At 48.4% G+C, this 21,894-nt stretch overlaps 1 protein-coding gene across 8 annotated transcripts in view; it reads left to right on the top strand.

The window, feature by feature from the left end:
• The window catches only part of MAP4K3 (mitogen-activated protein kinase kinase kinase kinase 3), a 1,115,786-nt gene extending 1,100,707 nt beyond the window's left edge, over positions 1–15,079 (top strand). For all 8 annotated transcript variants that reach the window (XM_085612074.1, XM_085612073.1, XM_085612071.1 and 5 more), the window contains one exon: positions 11,155–15,079. In XM_085612074.1, coding sequence (XP_085468200.1) covers positions 11,155–11,242 — 88 coding nt within the window. In that variant the 3' untranslated portion in view covers positions 11,243–15,079. The remainder of the gene's footprint in view (positions 1–11,154) is intronic.
• The last annotated feature ends 6,815 nt before the right edge of the window (positions 15,080–21,894 follow it).

Raw genomic sequence — 21,894 nt, 5'->3', positions numbered from 1 at the left:
GCATAGATGAAAAAAAGGGGAAAGAAAGGATCCCATACCGGGTAAAAAAATGACCGCTTTAAAAATGTCATTGGGTAACAAGGCCATGCAATCAAAAGGCCGCTCCCTATCAGTACCACCATAGTGGTCCAGTCTTTTACGTCGAGCCCTATTAAAGCCCTAAAAGACAGGCAGATCTGTAATGCGGCTTGCCACAATTTTATTGTTTTTCAATTTCTATGTACATGCACATAGACTAGCGCCATCTCGCTAATCAAGGAGAAACACCCCGATGATATAGATACCCGCAACAAACGGAGGAGTCATTTAAAATCCACTTGAAATGTAAAGAGTGGGGAACATTTTTTATTTTAGGGAGGAAAAAAGATAATATTCATGGGGAGATGCAACCCTGGTACATAGATGGTCTCACTTAGACACGGCCACTAGAAAGATGCCGCCACCGCGGTTTGCATTTAAGAGAGCCCCTAATCTTGAGGACAAACTAGTCCACACCCGCACACTAGCCATGCCACAGTCATCTAACTTACCATCTGGCCACTATCCTTGGAGGGGCTGTTCAGTTTGTAGCCTGACACAGGCTACTAAAAGTGTGCTCCTAGAGAATGGCAGAGTGTGGTTTCTAAATGGATTCAGCAATTGTAACACCACAAATGTCATTTATAGGCTTACTTGCAATTGTGGGTTACATCACATCGGACTCCCTTCCCGCAAGGTGAAGGTGCGTATAGAAGAACATTTAAGCACTCTTAAAGCCAGGAAATTGACAACTCGTTTGGTGCAACACTTTGAAGAGAAACAACATGACTTGAAGGATCTGAAGTGGACAGTTCTTGAGAGGGTGATGGGTGAGACACAATATCGAGGCCATTTTGGCAAGAAAAGAGGCAAAATGGATATTTTCTGAGAAAGCTGATCAGGTGGGACTGAATGACTCCATAGAGTGGAATAAAATCCGCAGACATTAAGATTTTTTGAGGAGTTCCCTGGTTCTGTATGAAATTTCTTATCTGAAAGAGACACGTTAGTGATAGATTCCTTACCTTAGAATAATCCCCAGGCGTCAGACTGGATTCGGAAAGTTTTCGGCTTAGCAGTAACCCTGCGCGCCAGTAGGTGGCGTTGTGCGGCTCCGCGTCCGTCAGTGGCGTCGTACGCGCCGGAACGACGTCACGGAGACTACTTAGGCGCCACCCATGCACGCTGACGTCAGTTCTTTCTTTTCCCGTGCCGAAAGCGCAGATCCGGATTGAGCACGTACCTCGGTATTTTTTTGTCCACTTTTTTGAGACTTTTTGTCTCCTTCTCTTGTGTCCTGGTGCACGTGGGGATGCCCGGCTTTAAGTCTTGTGGGTCGTGCCACCGTATGATGTCTGCCTCTACTGCCTGGAGAACGACCACGACTCCCGGGAATGTCGGGACTGCCGTGCTATGGGCCATTACGGGAGCGGCGCCGGAAGTTGCTGGAGGTCCAGCACTCCTCTTACCGCCGCTCCGGGTCTATTGGCCGTTCGCCGGACCGCTCGCGGGACTCTAAATCTTCACCTTAAGATTCCGTTAAGCGACGCCATAAGAAGAAGTCGAAGAAGCGTGTTCACTCTCCGACGTCCCCCCCATCGCTCCCCGGAGGTGGACTAGGGGGACAGGGGCTCCGCCCCTGCACCTCTTCTGGAGCCTGGGAGTCCCGCGGCCTACCCGCTATACCCGGATCCATCGGTGACTCCCGAACAGAGGCAAGAGTTTCTTGCTGCCTTGAACCGCCTGTTTAGCCTCGGGCTCCCGCCAGTGCGCCTGCGGGCCCAGTGTCCAGATCCTGTTGACCCGGCGGCGCCAGCCCTGGGGCCACTGGATCCAGCTCCGGCGGCACAAGGTGCAACGCTGCTGGCTCCGGCCCCGGCGCTGCCCTTGGCTCCAGCCCAAGCGCCGCTGGCCCCCTCTTAGGCTCCGGTCCAACCGCCGCCGCCGGCTCCTTCTACCCCAGAGCCGGATGAGGGCTGGGACGGCTCCGAGGACCCCCATGCGCAGCAGTGTGACTCCGAGCAGGATTGGGTGGATGACCTTCAAGATGCGGGTGAACTTGATGTGTCTTCTGACCCGGGGGTTGCCTTGCCTCCGCCTACTATGGAGGAGGGCGCTTCCTACACTATGGTGCTGCGTCGAGCCGCGGAGACTCTCCATCCCGACCTCCCTACGGTGGCCCTTAAGACCAACCTCCTTACGGAGGTGCTCCAGACGGTGTCTGCGTCGTCAGAGCCGCTGCTCCCTTTCAGTGAGGCCCTTATCTAAGTCCTCTTGGGTACTTGGTTGCGGCCGGCCTCGAGGGCGCCGGTGGATAAGATTGTCGCTAGGCATCATCGCCCAGTGCCTGGTGATCCTGCCTTCTTGACCACTCACCCCACGCCTGAGAGCCTGGTCATTCAGGCCTCGACATCGCAGAGTACCTTTCCCTCGGCTCCGCCAGATAAGGACTCTAAGAGGCAGGACCAATATGGCAAGAGGTTGTTCTCAGCCAGTTTGAGGTTGAGGTCGGTTAATACCGCCTGCTTATTGGGCCGTTACTCCCACGCAGTGTGGGATTCGGTGGCGGAGGTTCTGCCTCAATGCTCTGAGAAGGTCCAGGCTGTCCTTTCCCAAGCGATTGCGGAGGGCAAGGATGCGGCGAAGTTTGCCATCAGGTGTGGTTTGGACACCGCTGATTCGTTGGGCAGGGCGATTTTCACGATGGTGGCGTTGCGGCGCCACGCCTGGTTCCACTGGGTTCTCACCCGATGTCCAGAGCTCGCTCATGGACATGCCCTTCGATGGCTCCCACCTCTTTGGTGATAAGACTGACAATGCCCTGGCGCGCTTTAAAGACTCTAGTGCCACGGCCAAGTCTTTGGGTCTTTCCTCAAAAAACCCTGCCACGACGGGGTTTAGTTTCTTTCGTGGCCAGGGCAGGGGTACCCAGGCGTGCTCTTCCAGCAAGCCTGTGCAGAACCAGCCTCAGCGAGGCCGCGGACGTGGGTTCCGCAGGGGCGGGTCTGGTAACCTGCATGTGGGTCAGTCCGCTTCCACCTCCGCTGCTTCCACCTCGAAACCTTCCTAATCCGAGCTTCAGGGGGCACCCCACGCCAGTGGGGGGCAGGGTTCACCTCCACCTCCACCACTGGCGCGAGATCACGTCGGACAAGTGGGTGCTGCAGATAATCTGCCAAGGTTACTCGCTCCCCTTTCTGTCCTCCCCTCCAGCCATGCCGCCTCGGTACCACCGCATGTCGGGGGATCATTTGGCCCTTCTCCGTCAAAGTCTCGGTCCTCCTGGCCAAGGGGGCCTTCGAGTGCATTCCTGGCCCAGAAGTAGGATGTGGCTGTTATTCCCACTATTTTCTGGTCCCCAAGAAGGACAACGGGGGCTTGCGCCCCATCTTGGACCTCCGGGACGTCAATCGCTTCCTCCAGAAGGAGAAGTTCAAGATGCTCACTCTGGCTCAGGTCCAGACTGCCCTGGACCCTGGAGACTGGATGGTAGCGTTGGACTTGCAGGACGCTTATTTTCACATCCCTTTCCTGACGGCCCACCAGTGTTACCTGCGGTTCATGGTGGGCCAGGAGCATTTTCAGTTTGCCGTGCTCCACTTCGGCCTTACCAGTGCCCCTCGGGTGTTTACGAAAGTGATGGCAGTGGTCGCAGCTCATCTGCGCAGGTCCGGGGTGTCGGTCTTCCCCCTACCTTGACGACTGGCTATTGAGGGCGGGCTCGCCCCTGGCTGTTGTCTCCCACCTCCAGACTACGACCGAACTCCTGCATTTGCTGGGGTTCTCCATCAATGTGCCGAAGTCGCACCTGAGCCCCTCTCAGAAGCTCCCTTTCATCGGGGCGGTTCTGGATTCGACATTGTTTCGGGTTTATCCTCCCGAGCAGCGAGTCCGGGATATTCAGGCTATGATTCTGATCTTTCAGCCTCTATCCCGGGGTTCGGTCAGGATGACCCTCCGGCTGCTGGGCCTGATGGCCTCCTGCATCCTGCTGGTGACGTATGCCAGATGGCATATGCGGGCTCTGCAGTGGGACCTGAAGTTCCAGTGGGCACAGCATCAGGGCGACCTGTCCGGTCACGTCCAGATCTCGGATGCATAACCGTTGCAGTGGTGGCTCACGGACAGCGATTGGGTCAGTGGCAGATCCCTCTCCCTTCCCCAACCGGAGCACACAGTGGTGACGGATGCGTCCCTCCTGGGATGGGGTGGCCACATGGGAGAGTCCCGGCTCCATATCCACCTCCTGGAGCTGCGGGCGATCCGGCTTTCACTGAAGGCATTCCTTCCCTCTGTCTGGGAAAGTGTAGTGCAGGTGTTCATGGACAACACCACCGCCATGTGGTATTGCAACAAACAGGGCGGGGTGGGGTCGAGGACCCTATGTCCGGAGGCTCTGCGCCTCTGGACAGGGCTGGAACATCACGGCATTACCTTGGTGGTTCAACACCTGGCAGGTTCTCTGAACGCCAGGGCGGACGAACTCAGCCGCCGGTGCATGATGGATCAAGAATGCCATCTGCACTCGGACGTGGCACAAGGTCTCTTTCAGCAGTGGGGAGAGCCTTGATTAGATCTATTCGCCACCGAAGAGAACGCGCAACATAATCAGTTTTGCGTGTTGGAATTTCCAAGGTGGCACTAGCTCGGGGACGCATTTCGTCGCGAGTGGAGTTGCGGTTCGTTGTACGCCTTTCCGCCTATACCACTTCTGCCCGGAGTGCTGAAGAAGATCAGGCGCGACCGGGCCCAAGTCATTCTTGTGGCTCCGGACTGGGCTCAAAGAGTATGGTATCCCAAGCTACTCAGTATGAGCATTGATCCCCCGATCCGTCTGCCTCTTCGGGAGGATCTTCTGTCGCAGCAGCAGGGGACGGTCCTCCACCCGAGCCTGTCCAGTCTCCACCTCCATGCATGGAGATTGAGCGGCGACAGTTGACACCTTTCGATCTTTCTTCCGAAGTCTGTGATGTCATCTGGCAGCCAGGCGTCCCTCCACTAAAATGGTATACGCCTGCCGATGGAACAGATTTGTGGCATGGTGCACAGTGAAAGCTGTAGACCCCCTTTCGGCTCCTCTTTCTGAGGTTCTTCTGTCTTTGGCCCAGCAGGGCTCTGCTCTGGGCACTATCAAAGGTTATCTTTCTGCCGTTTCTGCCTTCCTGAGGCTTCCTGATCAGCCTTCTCTTTTTAAGCCCCCGGTTGTTAACTGTTTCCTCAAAGGCATTACACACACGTTTCCTCCCGTGCCTTTCATAATGCCTCAGTGGGACTTGAATCTTGTCTTGACTTTTCTGATGTGTGCTCCCTTTGAGCCTCTTCATAACTGTCCTTTGTGTCTTCTTACTCTCAAGACTGCTTTCCTGGTTGCTATCACCTCTGCCAGAAGAGTGAGTGAGCTCCAGGATCTTTCTTCCGAACCTCCTTTCCGTTCATCCGGACAAGGTGGTTTTAAGGACCCGTCCTTCTTTCTTGCCAAAGGTTGTTACGCCCTTTCACATCGGGCAGACCATCACTTTGCCCACCTTCTTTCCGCCTCCGCATCCTTCCAGGGAAGAGGAGCGTCTGGACACAAAACGTGCGCTTGCTTTCTATCTGCAGCATACACAACAGTTCCGGGTGGATGATAAACTCTTTGTTGGTTACGTGGGCGCCAAGAAAGGTCCGGCTATGCACAAACGAACCATTTCCCAGTGGGTTGTTTTGTGCATCAAAGCATGTTACTCCTTGGCCAAGAAGGAGCCTCCTGTGGGGCTGCGTTCCCATTTGACCAGGGCAACTGCAGCCACTACTTGCTTGGAACGCGGTGTTCCCTTACAGAACATTTGTCAGGCAGCTAAGTGGGCCTCGCTGCACACGTTTACCAAGCACTACTGCCCTGACAGTCAGGTCCAGAGAGACGGCTTCTTTGGCCGTTCTATGCTCCGTGACTTTTTGGTGTAATCTTGTTCGCAGACCCACCACCGGGGTTGGTATTGCTGGGGTGTCTATTCTAAGGTAAGGAATCTATCACTTAACGTGTCTCTTTCAGATGCACAAGTTACTACTTGTGTAACGATATATCTGTAAGAGACATTAGTTAGTGATCGATTCCTTACCGCCCCACCCATCCTCCCCGTTCTGCGGACTGATTCTAGGGTTAAGATGATCCCTTTAGGGCCTTAGTTTTATGCACCAATGGTCAGTGTCTTGCATGGCTCTGCGTTTCGGCGCGGAAAGTCGTGTACAGAACTGACGTCAGAGCACATGGGTGGCGCCTAAGTAGTCCCCGTGACGTCATTCCGGCACGTACAACGCCACTGACGGAAGCGGAACCGCATGACGCCATCAACTGGCGCACAGGGGTACTGCTAAGCAGAAAACTTTCCAGATCCAGTCTGACGCCTGGGGATTATTCTAAGGTAAGGAATCTATCACTAACTAATGTCTCTAACAGATATATCGTTACACAAGTAGTAACTTGTGCGTTGTGGACATACTAAGGTCTCGGAGTGTGAAAACGTAGAGTAAGGTTGTTCTGGGATGCCGCCATCTATGTACCAGGGTTGCATCTCCCCATGAATATTATCTTTTTTTTCTCCCTAAAATAAAAATGTTCCCCACTCTTGACATTTCAAGTGAATTTTAAATGACTCCTCAGTTTGTTGCGGGTATCTATATCATCGGGTGTTTCTCCTTGATTAGCGAGATGTCGCTGGGGTATGTGCATGTACATAGAAATTGAAAAACAATAAAATTGTGGCAAGCAGCATTACAGATCTGCCCGTCTTTTAGGGCTTTAATAGGGCTGTGCGTAAAAGAAGGGACCACTATGGTGGTACTGATGGGGAGCGGCCTTTTGATTGCATGGCCTTTTGATTGCATGGCCTTGTTACCCAATGACATATTTCTAAAGCGGTCATTTTTTACCCGATATGGGACCCTTTCTTTCCCCTTTTTTTCATCTATGCACAGGGGTTTGTCAAAGAAATGGTTTTATATATGTGGAAACACCGGCTACTTACACATAAGTATCTGTATTTGTTTAAGAAATAGCTCAACACACGTCGATATACCGGCTACTGATAAATAGAGTGGCACCCAAGCACACTAGGCTCCATTCTAATATGGCCACCACGCTAGGTTGAGAAAGATTACCTTGCGCGTATGGCGTCCGTGCTGTGAGAGGGCGTGTGCTCCTGTTTATTTGCTGAGCATTTGATGAAGCGTCATGGCGGCGCTTCACAAACGCCGACGGGACTCGGTAACGGTAAGAGGTGTGAGTGCGGGGGCTAATTTAAGAACCTGGAAGATCCGCTCTTTTACCCGCTTTGAATTGGGAGTTGGTGCATTATTACTTCCTTGATATATGGCCCCTGCTAATTGTTGGGAGAATGTTTGAGTGATGATTAATTTGCCATCTTGATGGGGGCAATTTTAAAAGAGTATACACGGAGTGAATCATGGTGCTATAGAACGGCACAGTTATTGTTAAAAATCGGACTTATTCATTAGAGGGAGGTGCCTGTTCGATATTGGTTCCATCACGTTAAGAGGTGCCAGATGAATGAGAATGCACGTGATGTGGAGAGAGTATTGAATAGAAAATGACCCAAGAAGCTCTCAGTGGTCAGGCGCATTAAGAACACACTTTGGGAAAATGATGGGGATGATATTCCTGTTAAGTGATGTTATTACATGCATATTTGCAGGTGACGTGACTGTGGGTAGTCACCAGGTGGACACGTGATCAGCTGACGCGTGTGCCACTATGAGATGGTGGCAGGTATGAGGAATCTTCGCAGCCATCTGGTAATTTTGCCTTTGCATTCCTTATCGAGTAAATCCCGAATTCTTGGAGTGTTTAACAATTTGGTGGTATTTACATGTGGCATGTTCTCTTTCTTTTTTAATGTCATACTATCACAGGTTTGATGTGAATCTTGTACGAAGTGATAACTTGTAACCCCTACAGCCCTGAAGAAGTTTCCCGAATTATTGGCAACGAAACATGTTGGCTTTTCATAATTGAATATGGTTTGATTGAAACCATTTTTAATTGGGACAGCTTACAGCGCTTAATAAAGTTACGTTGAGCTAGTAAGCTGTACTGTTTTTTAATGGTGGGAATTAGTTCTTTATTCGCACGGGGTCCAGTGGGCACTTTTAGTGACATTGTGCACTGACAGTTCATTCACATTTAGGTTTTACGGTCTTCTGTTTCCTTCAGGTTTTTGAGATTTTCACGATAGAACACACACTTTCTTTTTCTTTTATGGAGAGAAAGCAACCGATGATGAGTGGGTGTGCTAGTGATTACCAATCAGCAACCTCCTTGGTGTTAAGACCTTGACGTGCTTTCTCTCCTTTCTCACACTTTTTCATGTTTGGGTGGGAGTGGTCCTATGTATTATTGATATTTCTGTTATAACTGGAACGCCATGACATTTTGATTAGCGATAGGGATCGCTCTTGTGAGGGAGTATGAAAAATATGGGAAACCCCTCTATTGTCTAGTTTTTAGTAATTGGTGTTCATGTTAGTTCTGCTGTTGTTTATAAGTAGCATCAGGGGAACCTGTCCGATTACGTCCAGATCTCGGAGGACACTGCACAACAGCTGCAGTGGTAGCTCACAAACCGGCATGGAGTCATTGGCAGATCCCTCTCCCTTCCCCAACCGGAGCACACAGTGGGGACGGATGCGTCCCTCCTGGGATGGGGCAGCCACATGGGAGAGGCGGAGATCAGAGGCATCTGGTCTCTGGCGGAGTCCAGGCTCCATATCAACCTTATGGAGCTCCGGGTGATCCGACTTGCACTGAAGGCATTCCTTCCCTCTGTCAAGGGGAGAGTAGTGCAGCTGTTCACAGACAACACCACCGCCATGTGGTACTGCAACAAACAGGGCGGGGTGGGGTCGTGGACCCTATGTCAGGAGACTCTACGCCTCTGGACATGGCTGGAACATCAAGGTATTTCCCTGGTGGTTCAACACCTGGCAGGTTCACTGAACGCCAGGGCGGACGAACTCAGCTGCAGGTGCATGATGGATCACGAATGGCGTCTTCACTCGGATGTGGCACATGGTCTCTTTAAACAGTGGGGAGAGCCTTGGTTAGATCTGTTCGCCACCGAAGAGAATGCACAATGTCAGCAGTTTTGCGCATTGGAATCGCGAGTGGAGTAGCGGTCTGTTGTACGCCTTTCTGCCTATACCACTTCTGCCAAGAGTGCTGAAGAAGATCAGGCGGGACCAGGCCCAAGTCATTCTCGTGGTTCCGGACTGGGCTCGAAGAGTTTCGTATCCCGAGCTACTCAGTATGACTATCGAGCCCCCAATCCGACTGCCTCTTTTGGAGGATCTTCTGTCGCAGCATCAGGGGGCGGCCCTCCACCCGAACCTGTCCAGTCTCCACCTCTTTGCATTGAGATTGAGCAGCGGCAGTTGATTCCTTTTGACTTGCCTCCTGAAGTCTGTGATGTCATTCTGGCAGCCAGGCGTCCCTCCACTAAGTTGGTATACGCCTGCAGGTGGAACAAGTTTGTGGCATGGTGCACAGCAAAGGCTGTGGGTCTCCTTTCTGCCCCTCTTTCTGAAGTACTACTGTTCCTTCTTTCTTTGGCCCTGCAGGGCTCTGCTCTGGGCACTATCATGGGCTATCTTTCTGCTATTTCGCCGTTTCTCAGGCTCCCTGATCAGCCCTCTCTTTTCAAGTCCCCTTTTGTTAACAGATTCCTTAATGGCATTACTCACCTTTTTCCTCCTATTCTCTTCGTAATGCCACAGTGGGACTTGAACCTGGTTCTCACATTCATAGTGTGCGCTCTCCCTTCGAGCCTCTTCACAACTGTCTTCTTCATCTGTTAACTCTGAAGACTGCTTTCCTGGTTGCCATCACCTCTGCTAGGAGAGTGAGTGAGCTCCAGACTCTTTCTTGCAAGCCTCCTTTTCTATCTGTCTATCCGGACAAGGTTGTGCTCAGGACAGGTCCATCCTTTCTGCCAAAGGTTGTCACTGCCTTTCACATCGGGCAAACCATCACTTTGCCCACCATCTTTCTGCCTCCGCATCCTTCCACAGAGGAAGAGAGGCTCCACCGTCTTGACCTAAAACGTGCTCTCTCATTTTACCTGAATAGCGCACAACAATTCCGGGTGGATGACCAGCTCTTTGTTGGCTAAGTTGGCGCCAAGAAAGGTCGGGCCATACACAAGCGGACTATCTCCAGATGGGTCATCTTGTGTATTAAAGCCTGTTATTCTCTGGCTAAAAAGAAGCCTCTGTTGGGGCTGCGCGCCCATTCCACCAGGGTGACGGCTGCCACTACGGCATTGGGACGTGGTGTCCCCCTGCAAGACATCTGTCAGGCAGCCACGTGGGCCTCGCTGCACACTTTTACTAAGCACTATTGCCAGGACAGCCAAGTCTGGAGAGACGGGCTTCTTTGGCCGTTCTGTTCTCCAGGACTTCCTGGTGTGATCTTGGTTCGGCAGACTCACCACCGGGTTTGGTATTGCTGGGGTATCTATTCTAAGGTAAGGAATATATCACTAACGTGTTTCTTTCAGATGGACATGTTACTTACCTTTGGTAAAGATATATCTCTAAGAAACATTAGTTAGTGATAGATACCTTACCGCCCCACCCATCCACTCCGTTCTGCGAACTGATTTCTAAGGTTAAGGTCATCCCTTTCAGGGCCCTAGTTTCAAAGCACCAGTGGTCAGTATCTTGCATGGGTCTGCGTTCCTGGCGCTTAAAGTCGTGTACATAACTGACGTCAGCGTGCGAGGGCGGCGTCTAAGTAGCTGCTGCGACATCATCTCAGTGACCACGACGCCAACGACGGACGCAGAGCTGCACAACGCCACCTCCCGATGTGCAGGGGTACTGCTGACAAACTTTCCGGATCCAGTCTGACGCCTTGGGGTAATTCTAAGGTAAGGAATCTATCACTAACTAATGTTTCTTCCAGATATATAGTTACCGAAGGTAAGTAACTTGTGCGTTAATCCATTTATTATCATCTTGCTGCCTGCTTGTCATGTAGATGTCAGCATCTGAGACAAGACTCTAGAAATTTCTTTGAATATTATTTCACAACCAATTTTTCAACGCATTGTGGTTCATAATCCTGTTTTGTTTTTGTTGCAGGGTGGTTGTTTTAGAAAGCAGGCCGACCGATAACCCTACAGCTAATAGCAATTTATATATTCTGGCTGGTCATGAAAATAGTTACTGAACAGCTATGGATGCAGTCCTGCAATACATCACCGGGTGCACACTACCACTGCATTGCAAGTAAATGCTTGAAATTGTGGTTCGGCTGCAGATTCTCAGAATCGCCTGTTTTCCTTTAATTTATTTCAGCATGAGACAAAGATGCGGAACATGTTGCTATGAAGTGGTATGGAGACATTACAAGCCCTTTGTTTCCTGTGATTGACTGTGGGTGGATCCTACAAGAAATACTGTACCTTAATTCTTTCTTTTCTCCGGCATGATTACACTTTAAAGAATGTATATATACTGTTAAAAGGCTAAATAATTTTAATGCAAGAAAATATTTTATTGATTATTGCGTTATTTAAAGACAAATATATTTTAATTGTTACTCAGACCTGAAAAGAGTTGGTTTCCTTTTTAAGTGCTTCCAATGATAAGGAGAAAATAAGTTGAAAAGTACTTTTTAGTTTCCTGTCCTTTGTTTGTTCTGTTAAACACATGTGCCGTACCTACATGCTAACTTTAATGTTGCTTACATTGTGATTATCAACAGAAAAGCCTCTTTCTGTAACACAAATTGTAAACTGTGAACATAAGTTTGTGTTTTGTTTTTGTTTTCCAAAACCCAACGTTGCTACCTTCGGTGAAATTTCCTCTTACTTTCATATGGAAATGACATCCTTGGGTGATTAATTTGCACTTTTTCCGTTAAAATAACTACTCTTGTCTGCCCAAATCAAATTTAAAGTCTGTTTCCTTCAAAGATGATACTGTCTAATCCTCTCTCCCAATTGATTTGGGATCCTTCTGCACAATAGATAAGACTGCAGCAGCTCTTCTATAAAGATGTTGTGGCTTTTAGAATTTTAATTAGATATTTGGGGGACGATTGGGAGCTCCAAGTAATTGCGGTAGGCTCTGTGCCCTTTAGAGTTCCAAATATGGTCTCCTCTGTTCCTCTTGATCTACCAAAGGACAGTATAGAAGCTGCTCATCTGTGATAGTTCACATTTTCAGATTTCTTTTCTCAGTGATTACCTTAAATCTGGTAAAGCAGGTGGTTAAATTGCAAGAGTCCCAAAAGAGCTAAAGAGGGAGGACTTGTTGCTATGTGATGCACGGTGGTCCACAGAGTCTTTGACAGCTGATTCACGTGGGCCTTAAAGTGCCAAGTCAGAGGGACATTGTTTCTCAAGGGAAAGCAATTTGCCACAAGGCTGAAATACTCGAACCTCTGACACGTTTATTATGGTACTAGTAAGAGTCACAATGGCCATGGTATGCAGAAGCCAGTTTTCAGTTACTCTAGGGATGAACAGTTTCATGCTGATTCCCTCTGAAAGGTTGATGACCTTTTCAAACAACTCGACCTGGAAGCTCATGTCCATTAAAAGTATTTCATGATCCCATCGGCAGATAAATAGTTTCTTCAATGAATCCCTTCAATTGTCTTAATTGAGTGAAGCAATATTTCTATCATTTTCCACCCACGTCTTCTCGGTTATGCTCCTCATGAGGCCTTTTGTAATCTTAATGCAGTGAGGTTTGGCATACTGCAGATTTTTTAGTCCGCTATGATGAGCTTGGTCCTTAAGAGAAAGAAATCAAGGCAACCACTTCCAAATTGGATATTTGCTGAATCTCTTGGTTTTCTTAAATCCATGCGGCTTCTTTGGGAGACAGCGTTTACAACGCTGTCAGTACCACGCGCGTTTATAGCGCGGACGTTACATCGTCCTCGTTACCACGCATGGCATTACATCGCAAGTTGTTTCAACGTTTTGCGCTAGATGGCATGCAACACCAGGGAATGTGTTGGATTTTAAGTTCAACACATTCCCTGCTGTTGCTCTAACTGGAGTAGGAATAGTAATTTATACTATTCCTAAATCCAGCGCGCCATCTAGTGCAAGTCGTAGAAACGACTTGTGATGTAATGCCATGCGTGGTAATGCGGACGATGGAATGTCCGCGTTGTAACCTACTGCGTGATATTTGCCCGCGGTGTAACGTCATATATTCGGCTTCTATAGCTGAATGTCCTCATCCCCATCTCACCTGCAAAAAGGCAATATCCTTGATCTTCTTGTCCATCTCTACCATTTCTTGGGCAGTCATGTGAGATGTTCTACACACAGTTTGTAGGTATTATTCCTAGGAATCTCTTAGAGGCATCTTTTTTTTATTGTAGCATGCAAATCTAACAAAGATGCCTGCTGCATGATTCTTTGTCCCGTATACGCTTTCACCTCCTTGCTGTTTTTAGTTGATTTCAGTGGACACAAGGTTGAGTGAAGGGCAAGCAGAGAAATAATTGATTGATACAGGTACTTACTTGGCCTTCCATCATCTGAATACCTGCCTTACCATACGCACAAGCAGATGCAGTTGCTCCCACCTTGGCACAGCATGAAAAGCATCTGGTGTTGGATGGCGCAAAAAATAATGATGGGGCGTGTTGCAGATTGGAGCTTACTAGGCCCCGTTCATATTCTTAAAGCCACAGCCTCTTTTTGGAAGACAAGTTTACTTATGGCTTACTCTCTTCTCCAGGTTTCCAACTAGATATTGAGGGAGAGAACTCATAAAAGTGTGCCTGATTAACCAGGACATTACTTCAGTTTATCATATTTTGCAGTCAATTATGCTTCCACACAATTACAGAAAGCAAGGGGCACAGCCATACTTAGTATATTATACCACATAAGTGCTTAGTTTTAATGTAATCTTTGTACATATGGGTAGTATTTTTCAGTAAGAGTAACTTTATAGTATTAAAGTCATAGACTTAATGTAGATAGTGGTCCTGCTATGATGTACAACTGTCTTAACTGTACAGACGTTGATTTTGTTTATTAAGTATTAATGTAACTGGGAATACTATTTTCAGCACACCCAAAAATATTTTTTTGTCTGGGGGAGTGCTTCTATTCACGAAATGGATGCAGGTAATGGACACAGTGCATTTAATAACACTAATGTATTTTTATTACATGTAATTTAGTAATGAAAAACAAAATCTTGAAATTTTTAAAATAACTGTAATCTAAGCTGTAATCTTTTTATAAACTTGTTCTTAATTGGAAAGCAATTACACTGGTGTTCATATTTGCACAAAATATTGACATGTAATGTATTTAGTCAAAAGGTTAGCTGTTACTGTGGACATGCGCTGGCTTCAAAATGCTGTTTATTTTTAATTGTGTTGTTTTCATTCTGAAAAAAACAAACCATCCTTCAGCACTACATTTAATATGTGGTCTTTTGTTTAAATCAGACTCCAAAAGTGACTGCTTCTGTTTGCTAAAAACGCAATACTTTTCTGAACTAAGTCTGATTCAGAGTAGTGGTACTGTGATGTGACACTGCAAGTGTTTGAATATTCAATTCTATGTACATTATTGAAATCATTGTAGCTTTCATTTTGATGCACAGTAAGCATGTAATTTTTGTAAATCATATGAGCAGTTACATTCCTGAGGATGGAAAATATTACCGTTTAAATGTGTCTGGCCTTTTGTTTGTATCCTTGCCTTAAGAATATTTTTTATCATCTTTAGTATGTTAACAGGTGGCCAAATAATTTAGTTACTACCTCATGCAAACAGTGTAATGGATACCACACATCACAACAACTTCATTTTGGATGAAAGTTTCTTATAGTGGATGTTTTCATATGTAGATAGCACGATTTGGCAAAATGCTCATGCTTTGCATCTACTATTTTTTGCAAGTATGTTCACCAAAACAGAGAAAGTCCTAAGTGATTTGCAGTCTGCAATATTGCTGTTCTAATGTTTTTGAATATGTTATTGATTGTACATATTGTAAAATAAACACGTTTTCTAACAAAGCAGTGTGCTTCTATTGAGCTTATCGCAGTTTGGATAAAGAGATAAAAAAACATGTTTGCCGAACTCATAGTTTCAATCTAATATTCTAGACTACAACAGATTTACAAATTCATAATTGACTCCTTTTTGACAATTCATTGACCCTCCAAACGACATTGTTTTCTTAGCGGCTTCACAAAATAATGCGAAATTTACAGTATGAGCATGTTTTTACACTCCTGGTAAAGTGCCTCTCAATTTTCCTTTTACAACCAGTTTTCTTGAGTATCATTCAAAATTAACATGCAACTGATCTTCTGCACAACTGAGTTGAAGCAAAATACTGTCAACTCCCTTTTAAATCGTATTCATCCCTGTATCAAACATTGTTTCCTCTGCTCTCTGCAACTACTGCTCTTCTTTTATTATCTCTGCAACATTTGATGTGGCCCATCACACCACCCTGCTTCTGCCCTTCCCTCAGTTGCTGTCTCGGGTAGAACACTTGAGTGGTTCTCCGTCTTACTCTATAGTCTTTTATTTCTGCCCTCAACACCGAGCATGCTATTAGTGGGCTCTTTTCTGATGGATACATCTGCCTGTGGATTCCTCACCTTATGAATATCCCCTGCGCCAGCATTCCATGGAAACTTTTTCCTAGCTCTCCACGCCAACGAGGTCGTCTCAATGCTATGGCTCCGCACAACGTCACTGGAGCCATAAGAGGGCCACGTCGGCGTGATGACGTCAGTTCCTTTTCTCCCGCGCTGTTGACGCTAACGTTTTTTCTTGGACTCTCCATACTTTCTGCTAGATACTTTGTATTTTGGCTTATTTCCTTCTGTGGTTTTGCCATGTCCGCTCCAAGGAAGTTGGGTTTGAAGCCCTGTTAAAAGTTCGGGGGTCATATGTCGATCACTGAGCCCCATGAGGACTGTCTGTGGTGTTTATCATCAGACTACAACGTCGAGGGCTGTTCTTGCTGTAGAAAGATGAACCCGAAGGCCTAGAAGGAACGGGAAACCAAACTGTACATGGCTAAAGTGAGAAGAGAAAAAAGGGGTCGTAAACATTGGAAGTCGAGGTCGTTGACTTCACATGACTCGAAGAGGAAGCACAAGAAGAAGAAGAGGCATGGATCTTGGCGCCGTTCATCGAAGCCTGTGGTTTCGAGGTCGCATTCTCCGGCTTTTCTATGTCGTGTTAAGGACTTTGTCTCTCCTTCACCTTCAGTGTCTCCTCAAGTGACTCCGACCCATTCTCCTTTGTACAAGGGGACTCCGGTGCAGTCACAGACGCTGAGATTTTCTCCGACTCCAGAAGGTTTGTCGAATCCGGCTGATACTGAGGCTCCTGCAGCTCCTGTGGCTCCGCCTGTGGTTCCGACTCCAGAGGTCCCTAGATTGGATCTCGAATCGGCTCAGTATTCTCTCAATTTCCGGCGCCAGTTTCGGATCCCTCGCATTTTTTAAATGCGATGTACGGCGTATTTACCAGGGCCTCGTACCCTTTTGGTGCACCTTCGGGTCCCGTGGGTCCTCTGGCATTTAATTTGAGTGTGCCTCACCAATATCCTCAGGCCCCCTTTGTGCCATTCATGTCGATGACTGCGTCCTGGCAGTTTCCGGCTCCGAGGATGTCGACGGCGTATGTGCAGTCCCCGGCTCCATCTGGCAAACCTTCTCGGATTCGTTCGGCGTCGGTTGCTGCTCCTTCAACGCCGCTCCCGGAGCCATCGACGCCGCGCATGGCGCCGCCGACGCTGCAACCGAAGATGCGCTCGAGGAGAGAAGCGTAGAGGTTGATAGAGGAGGAACAGTACCATATTGAAGAAATGGAGGAAGGTGAAATTTATGAGTCTGAGGATATGTTCAAGGGTCTGTGTGAGGCAAGTGGACTTGACACCTCCCCGGAGTAGGACTTTGCTTCACGGAAAATTTCCAGCTTGAAGGAAGTTGCACCTTACCATACTGTGATAAGGAAGGCTGCAGAGCTCTTTGATCTGCAGCTCCCTGTGGCTGATTATAAGCCTAATTTGCTCACAGAGGTGCTTCATTCTCCGTCCTCTGTGGTTGAACCTCTCTTGCCGTTCAATGATGCCTTGACTGAGCCAATCCTTGGTGTGGTGCAATCCTCCATCTGCCCCTGCAGTTTCAAGGTCGGTGTCCAGAAGGTACTGGCCTGCTCCAGGGGATCCTGTGTTCCTTTCGTCTCATCCTTCGCCTGAGAGTTTGGGGGTGCAGGCTTCATGTTCAAAGCAGTCCACGGGCGCCTTTTCGCCGGCTCCCGCGGACAGGGATTCCAAGAAACTTGAAAAATCTGCAAAGAAGGTCTTCTCTTGTGCGAATTTGGCTTTGAAATCCACCAACGCTACCGGTTTGTTGAGTAGATACATTCATGCCCTTATGGACTCTGCCAAACAGCTTCTTCCAAAATTATCTGAGGAAGATCGAGGAAATTTCAGTGAGGTACTGGCTGACTCACAGGCTGCGGCTCTCCCAAGTCATCCAGTCTGGCCTGGACACGCCAGATTTGGTTGCCAGGGTGATGGGCTCATCCATTGCTACGAGAAGGCATGCATGGCTAAGGTCTTCTGGGTTTTCTCCTGATGTTCAGGCTGCCCTTCTCGATCTTCCTTTTGACGGATCTAGGCTTTTTGGAGAAAAAGCTGATTCGGCTTTGCAAAGGTTCAAAGACAGTAAGGACACAGCGAAATCCTTGGGTCTAAAGTCTCAGACAAGGGGTTATGGCTATAGAAGATACCGTGGATTTGGAAGGTCTTCCTTTCGTGGTTCCCGTCAGCCACAGTAGCAGCAACAGCATCAAAACACCTTGTACAAGTCCTACAGGGGTAAAGGCAGAGGTCGCCTTCCTGGAGCGGGTCGTCAGTCGCCTTCCTCCTCCTCCTCCTCCTCTACCACCTTCCCAACCCCTCCTGGTCATGCAGGGAAGCAGCCCTAGAGCCGCCATCCTGGATCATGCAGGTCCTCTGGGGGTCCGGCTTACCCATTTTCTTCAGGATTGGAAATTGGTCACTTCGGACATTTGGGTTTCAGATCTGGTAGAAAATGGGTACGCCCTTCCCTTCAGGGAATTCCCTCCTCCTTACCCCCCTTGCCAAGGGTTTTGCACGGAGGATCATTTACTACTTCTTCAGAAGGAGGTTCTTGTCCTTTTACAAAAAGGTGCGATAGAGGTTGTTCTGGAGCCGGAAAGGGGTCAGGGATGCTACTCCCGGTATTTCCTGATTCCCAAGAAGGATGGCAGGTTACGACCCATCCCGGATCTCAGAATCTTGAATCTGTTTCTCAAGCAGGAGAGGTTCAAGATGCTCACCCTAGCGCAGGTTCTTCAGGCGCTGCAGCAAAAGGACTGGATGATGTCCATCGACTTGCAGGATTTATATTTTTACATCCCAATCCTGAAGTCTCACAGGAAGTATCTCGGGTTTACGGTTGGTTCACAACATTACCAGTTTGCGGTCCTTCCGTTTGGTCTTACGACTGCACCTCGAGTCTTCACCAAGGGGATGGCGGTGGTGGCTGCCCATCTCAGGAGGTCGGGGATCCTAGTTTTCCCCTACCTGGACGACTGGCTTCTGAAGGCGGAGTCGCCAGAGATGGTGCGTCGTCATCTGCAGGTAACAACTCAGCTGTTGTTCAGATTGGTGTTTTTTCGATAAATGTGCCCAAATCTCACCTGGTGCCCTCTCAGCGCAACCTGTTCATAGGGGCAGTACTGGATACCACTGTGTGTCGAGCTTTTCCTCCTCCGCAAAGGATTCTCGACATTCAGGAAATGATCCCTTTGTTTCACAATGGAGCGGTTGTTCCAGTTCTGAAGGTCCTATGCCTGCTCGGTTTGTTTGCCTCATTGTATTCTATTGGTCAACCATGCACGCTGGCACATGAGGGCGCTCCAGTGGTGTCTCCGCAGACAGTTGTTTCAGCACAACGAAGATCTCAGGGAGTCAGTCAGGATCTCCAGAGAAGCTGCGGCGGATGTGTCTTGGTGGAGTGTGGAGGGCAATCTGTCTCAAGGAAAGCCCTCTCATCTTCCTCCATCGGTGGCCACAGAGATAACGGATGCCTCCACCCTAGGGTGGGGGTGCTCTTCTGGAGGATCCGGAGATTAAGGGTCTTTGATCTCCAGAGGAAAGATTGCTTCATATCAATCTTCTGGAATTGCAAGCGATACGTTTGGCGCTCAAGGCCTTTCTCCCTTCCCTTTGCGGTCAGTCGGTTCAAGTCCTGACGGATAACACTGCCGCAATGTGGTACGTCAACAAGCAGGGAGGAGTATGGTCGTACCATCTCTGCAGGGAGGCGTTGCAGCTTTGGTCCTGGGCTCAGGACCATCGGATTTGCTTGGTGGCAAATCATCTGGCCGGGGTGCTAAACGTGCGTGCGGACACTCTGTCGGCAGTTCTCCGCTGACCACGAGTGGAGGTTTCATCCGGAGGTAGTTCGACACATCTTCCGGACGTCGGGGGACTCCTTGGGTGGACCTGTTTGCCACTCTCAAACGCGCACTGCCCGTCATTCTGCAGTCTCCAGTTTCCGATGCAGGGAGCGTTGGGGGACGCGTTTCAGTTGAGTTGAAGCTCACAACTCCTTTATGCGTTTCCTCCCATAACCTTGATTCCTCGGGTTCTGAGGATGATTCGCCAAAACCGGGCTCAAGTTATTTTGATCGTCGCGAATTAGCCAAGAAGGGTGTGGTACACAGATCTACATCACCTCTCATCGCACCCTCCGCTCCGTCTCTCTCTCAGGGCAGACCTCCTCTCGCAGGGGCAGGTTCTACACTGCCATCTCCAGAGCCTGCACCTTCATGCCTGGAGATTGAACGGGGCAACCTGAACTCTTTCTGTCTTCCGCCTGACGTGATGGATGTTATTTTATCGGCCAGGCGGCACTCCACCAAATCCATTTACTCCTACAGGTGGTCAAGATTTGTTAAATGGTGTGGCGAGCGGTCTAGTGATCCCTTATAAAAGCTCATCTTTCTGATGTTCTTTGTTTTTCGCTGCATTTGGCCCAGCAGGGTTGTGCCTTGGCTATTGTTAAAGGATATTTGTCGGCTTTATCGGCATTTCTTTGTTTGCCTGATCAGCCATTTCTTTTTAAATCTCTGATTGTTTTAAGGTATATTAAGAGCCTTACTAATATGTTTCCGCCTACTCCCTTCATTATGCCCCAGTGGAATTTAAATCTAGTTTTAACTTTCTTAATGGGTTCCCCATTTGAACCTATGCATAGTTGTCCTTTGAGACTGCTGTCATTCAAAACGGTCTTCCTTGTGGCTATCACCTCAACCAGGAGGGTGAGTGAGCTTCAGGCCTTAAGTTCTAACCCTCCGTTTCTGACTATTCATGCTGAAAGGATGACTCTCAGGACCAGGACTGCCTTTCTGCCTAAGGTGGTAACACCCTTCCATCTAGGGCAGTCCATTAACCTCCCTACTTTCTATCCTCCCCCTCACCGTTCCAAGGAGGAGGAGAGGCTTCACCACTTGGATCCTAAGAGGGTGGTTAGTTTCTATCTGGATAGATTGAAGGACCTGCAATTGGACGATCAGCTCTTTGTGGGCTACGTTGGACGCATGAAGGGCAAGGCGGTGCACAAGCGCACTCTATCCAGGTGGATCATCTTGTGCATTAAGATCTGCTACGCTCTGGCTGGTAAGGAGCCTCCTGAAGGCATTAGAGCTCATTCCACCAGGGCTAAATCACATACTTCTGCCTTGTCCAGAGATGTTCCAGTGTTGGACATCTGTAAGGCCGCAACTTGGGCCTCCCTCCACACTTTCGCGAAACATTACTGCTTAGATTCCGAGGTGAGGAGGGACAGAAATTGTGCATGCTCTGTTTTGCAGGACTTTTTGGTATAGAAGGGTGGACACCCTCCTCCGGAGGTTGAACTGCTTTGGGATTCTATTCATAACGTAAGGAATCCACAGGCATATGTATCCATCAGAAGAACAAGTTACTTACCTTCTGTAACGCTTTTTCTGGTGGATACAGTATCTGCCTGTGGATTAGTCACTGACCAACCCACCTCCCCGTTGTCCACCCTTTTATACCTTAAAAGAGGTATTGGTTAATATGTTGTTTCATATTGTCATTTTGTATTACCTCTGTTTTCCTTTGTCTAGGCTATTAGGAAATGCTTGCTTTCCTTTTTCACTTTACACTGTGTATTTCTGTGTACTATATATGCATTGTCTCTATGGTCGGTCCGCCCGCTTGCCTCGCAGGCACGGAAAAATGGGTGGAACTGACGTCATCACGCTGACATGGCCCTCTTATGGCTCCAGTGACGTCATGCAGAGCCGCGTGCGGAGTCATAGCATTGTGACAACCTCGTCAGCGTGAAGAGGTAGGAAAAAGTTTCCGCAGAATGCTGGCGCAGGGGATATTCATAAGGTGAGGAATCCACAGGCAGATACTGTATCCACCAGAAAAAGCATTACCGAAGGTAAATAACTTGTTCTTCTGGGACTGTTCACTGTCTACACAACTCTCCCTAAATTCCTTGGTGTTATTAAATCCCTGCATGGCTTTTAGTATCAGCTATATGCTAACCATACTCGCATTTTCTCATCTTCCCTCTTGCCTCTCAAACAAAAACTTCTGATAGAGACTTCTAAAAGCAGATTACTTACCTCGTGAAGGTGCCAGACTGGATCTGGAAACTTTCGATGCAATTCTCCTATGCATAAGTAGATGGTGTTGTGCAGCTCCGCTTTAGATCCATCCCACCCTGGAACATAATGTTGGGGCCTCTGTATTTGCGCCATCTCGGTGTGCTGATGTCATTTTCTTTCTTTGCAG

The sequence above is a fragment of the Triturus cristatus genome, chromosome 6 (genome assembly GCF_964204655.1).
Source record: "Triturus cristatus chromosome 6, aTriCri1.1, whole genome shotgun sequence".
Lineage (NCBI taxonomy): Eukaryota > Metazoa > Chordata > Amphibia > Caudata > Salamandridae > Triturus > Triturus cristatus.
The sequence above is the reverse complement of the archived record's forward strand: the minus strand, read 5'-3'. Positions and strand labels throughout refer to the sequence as shown.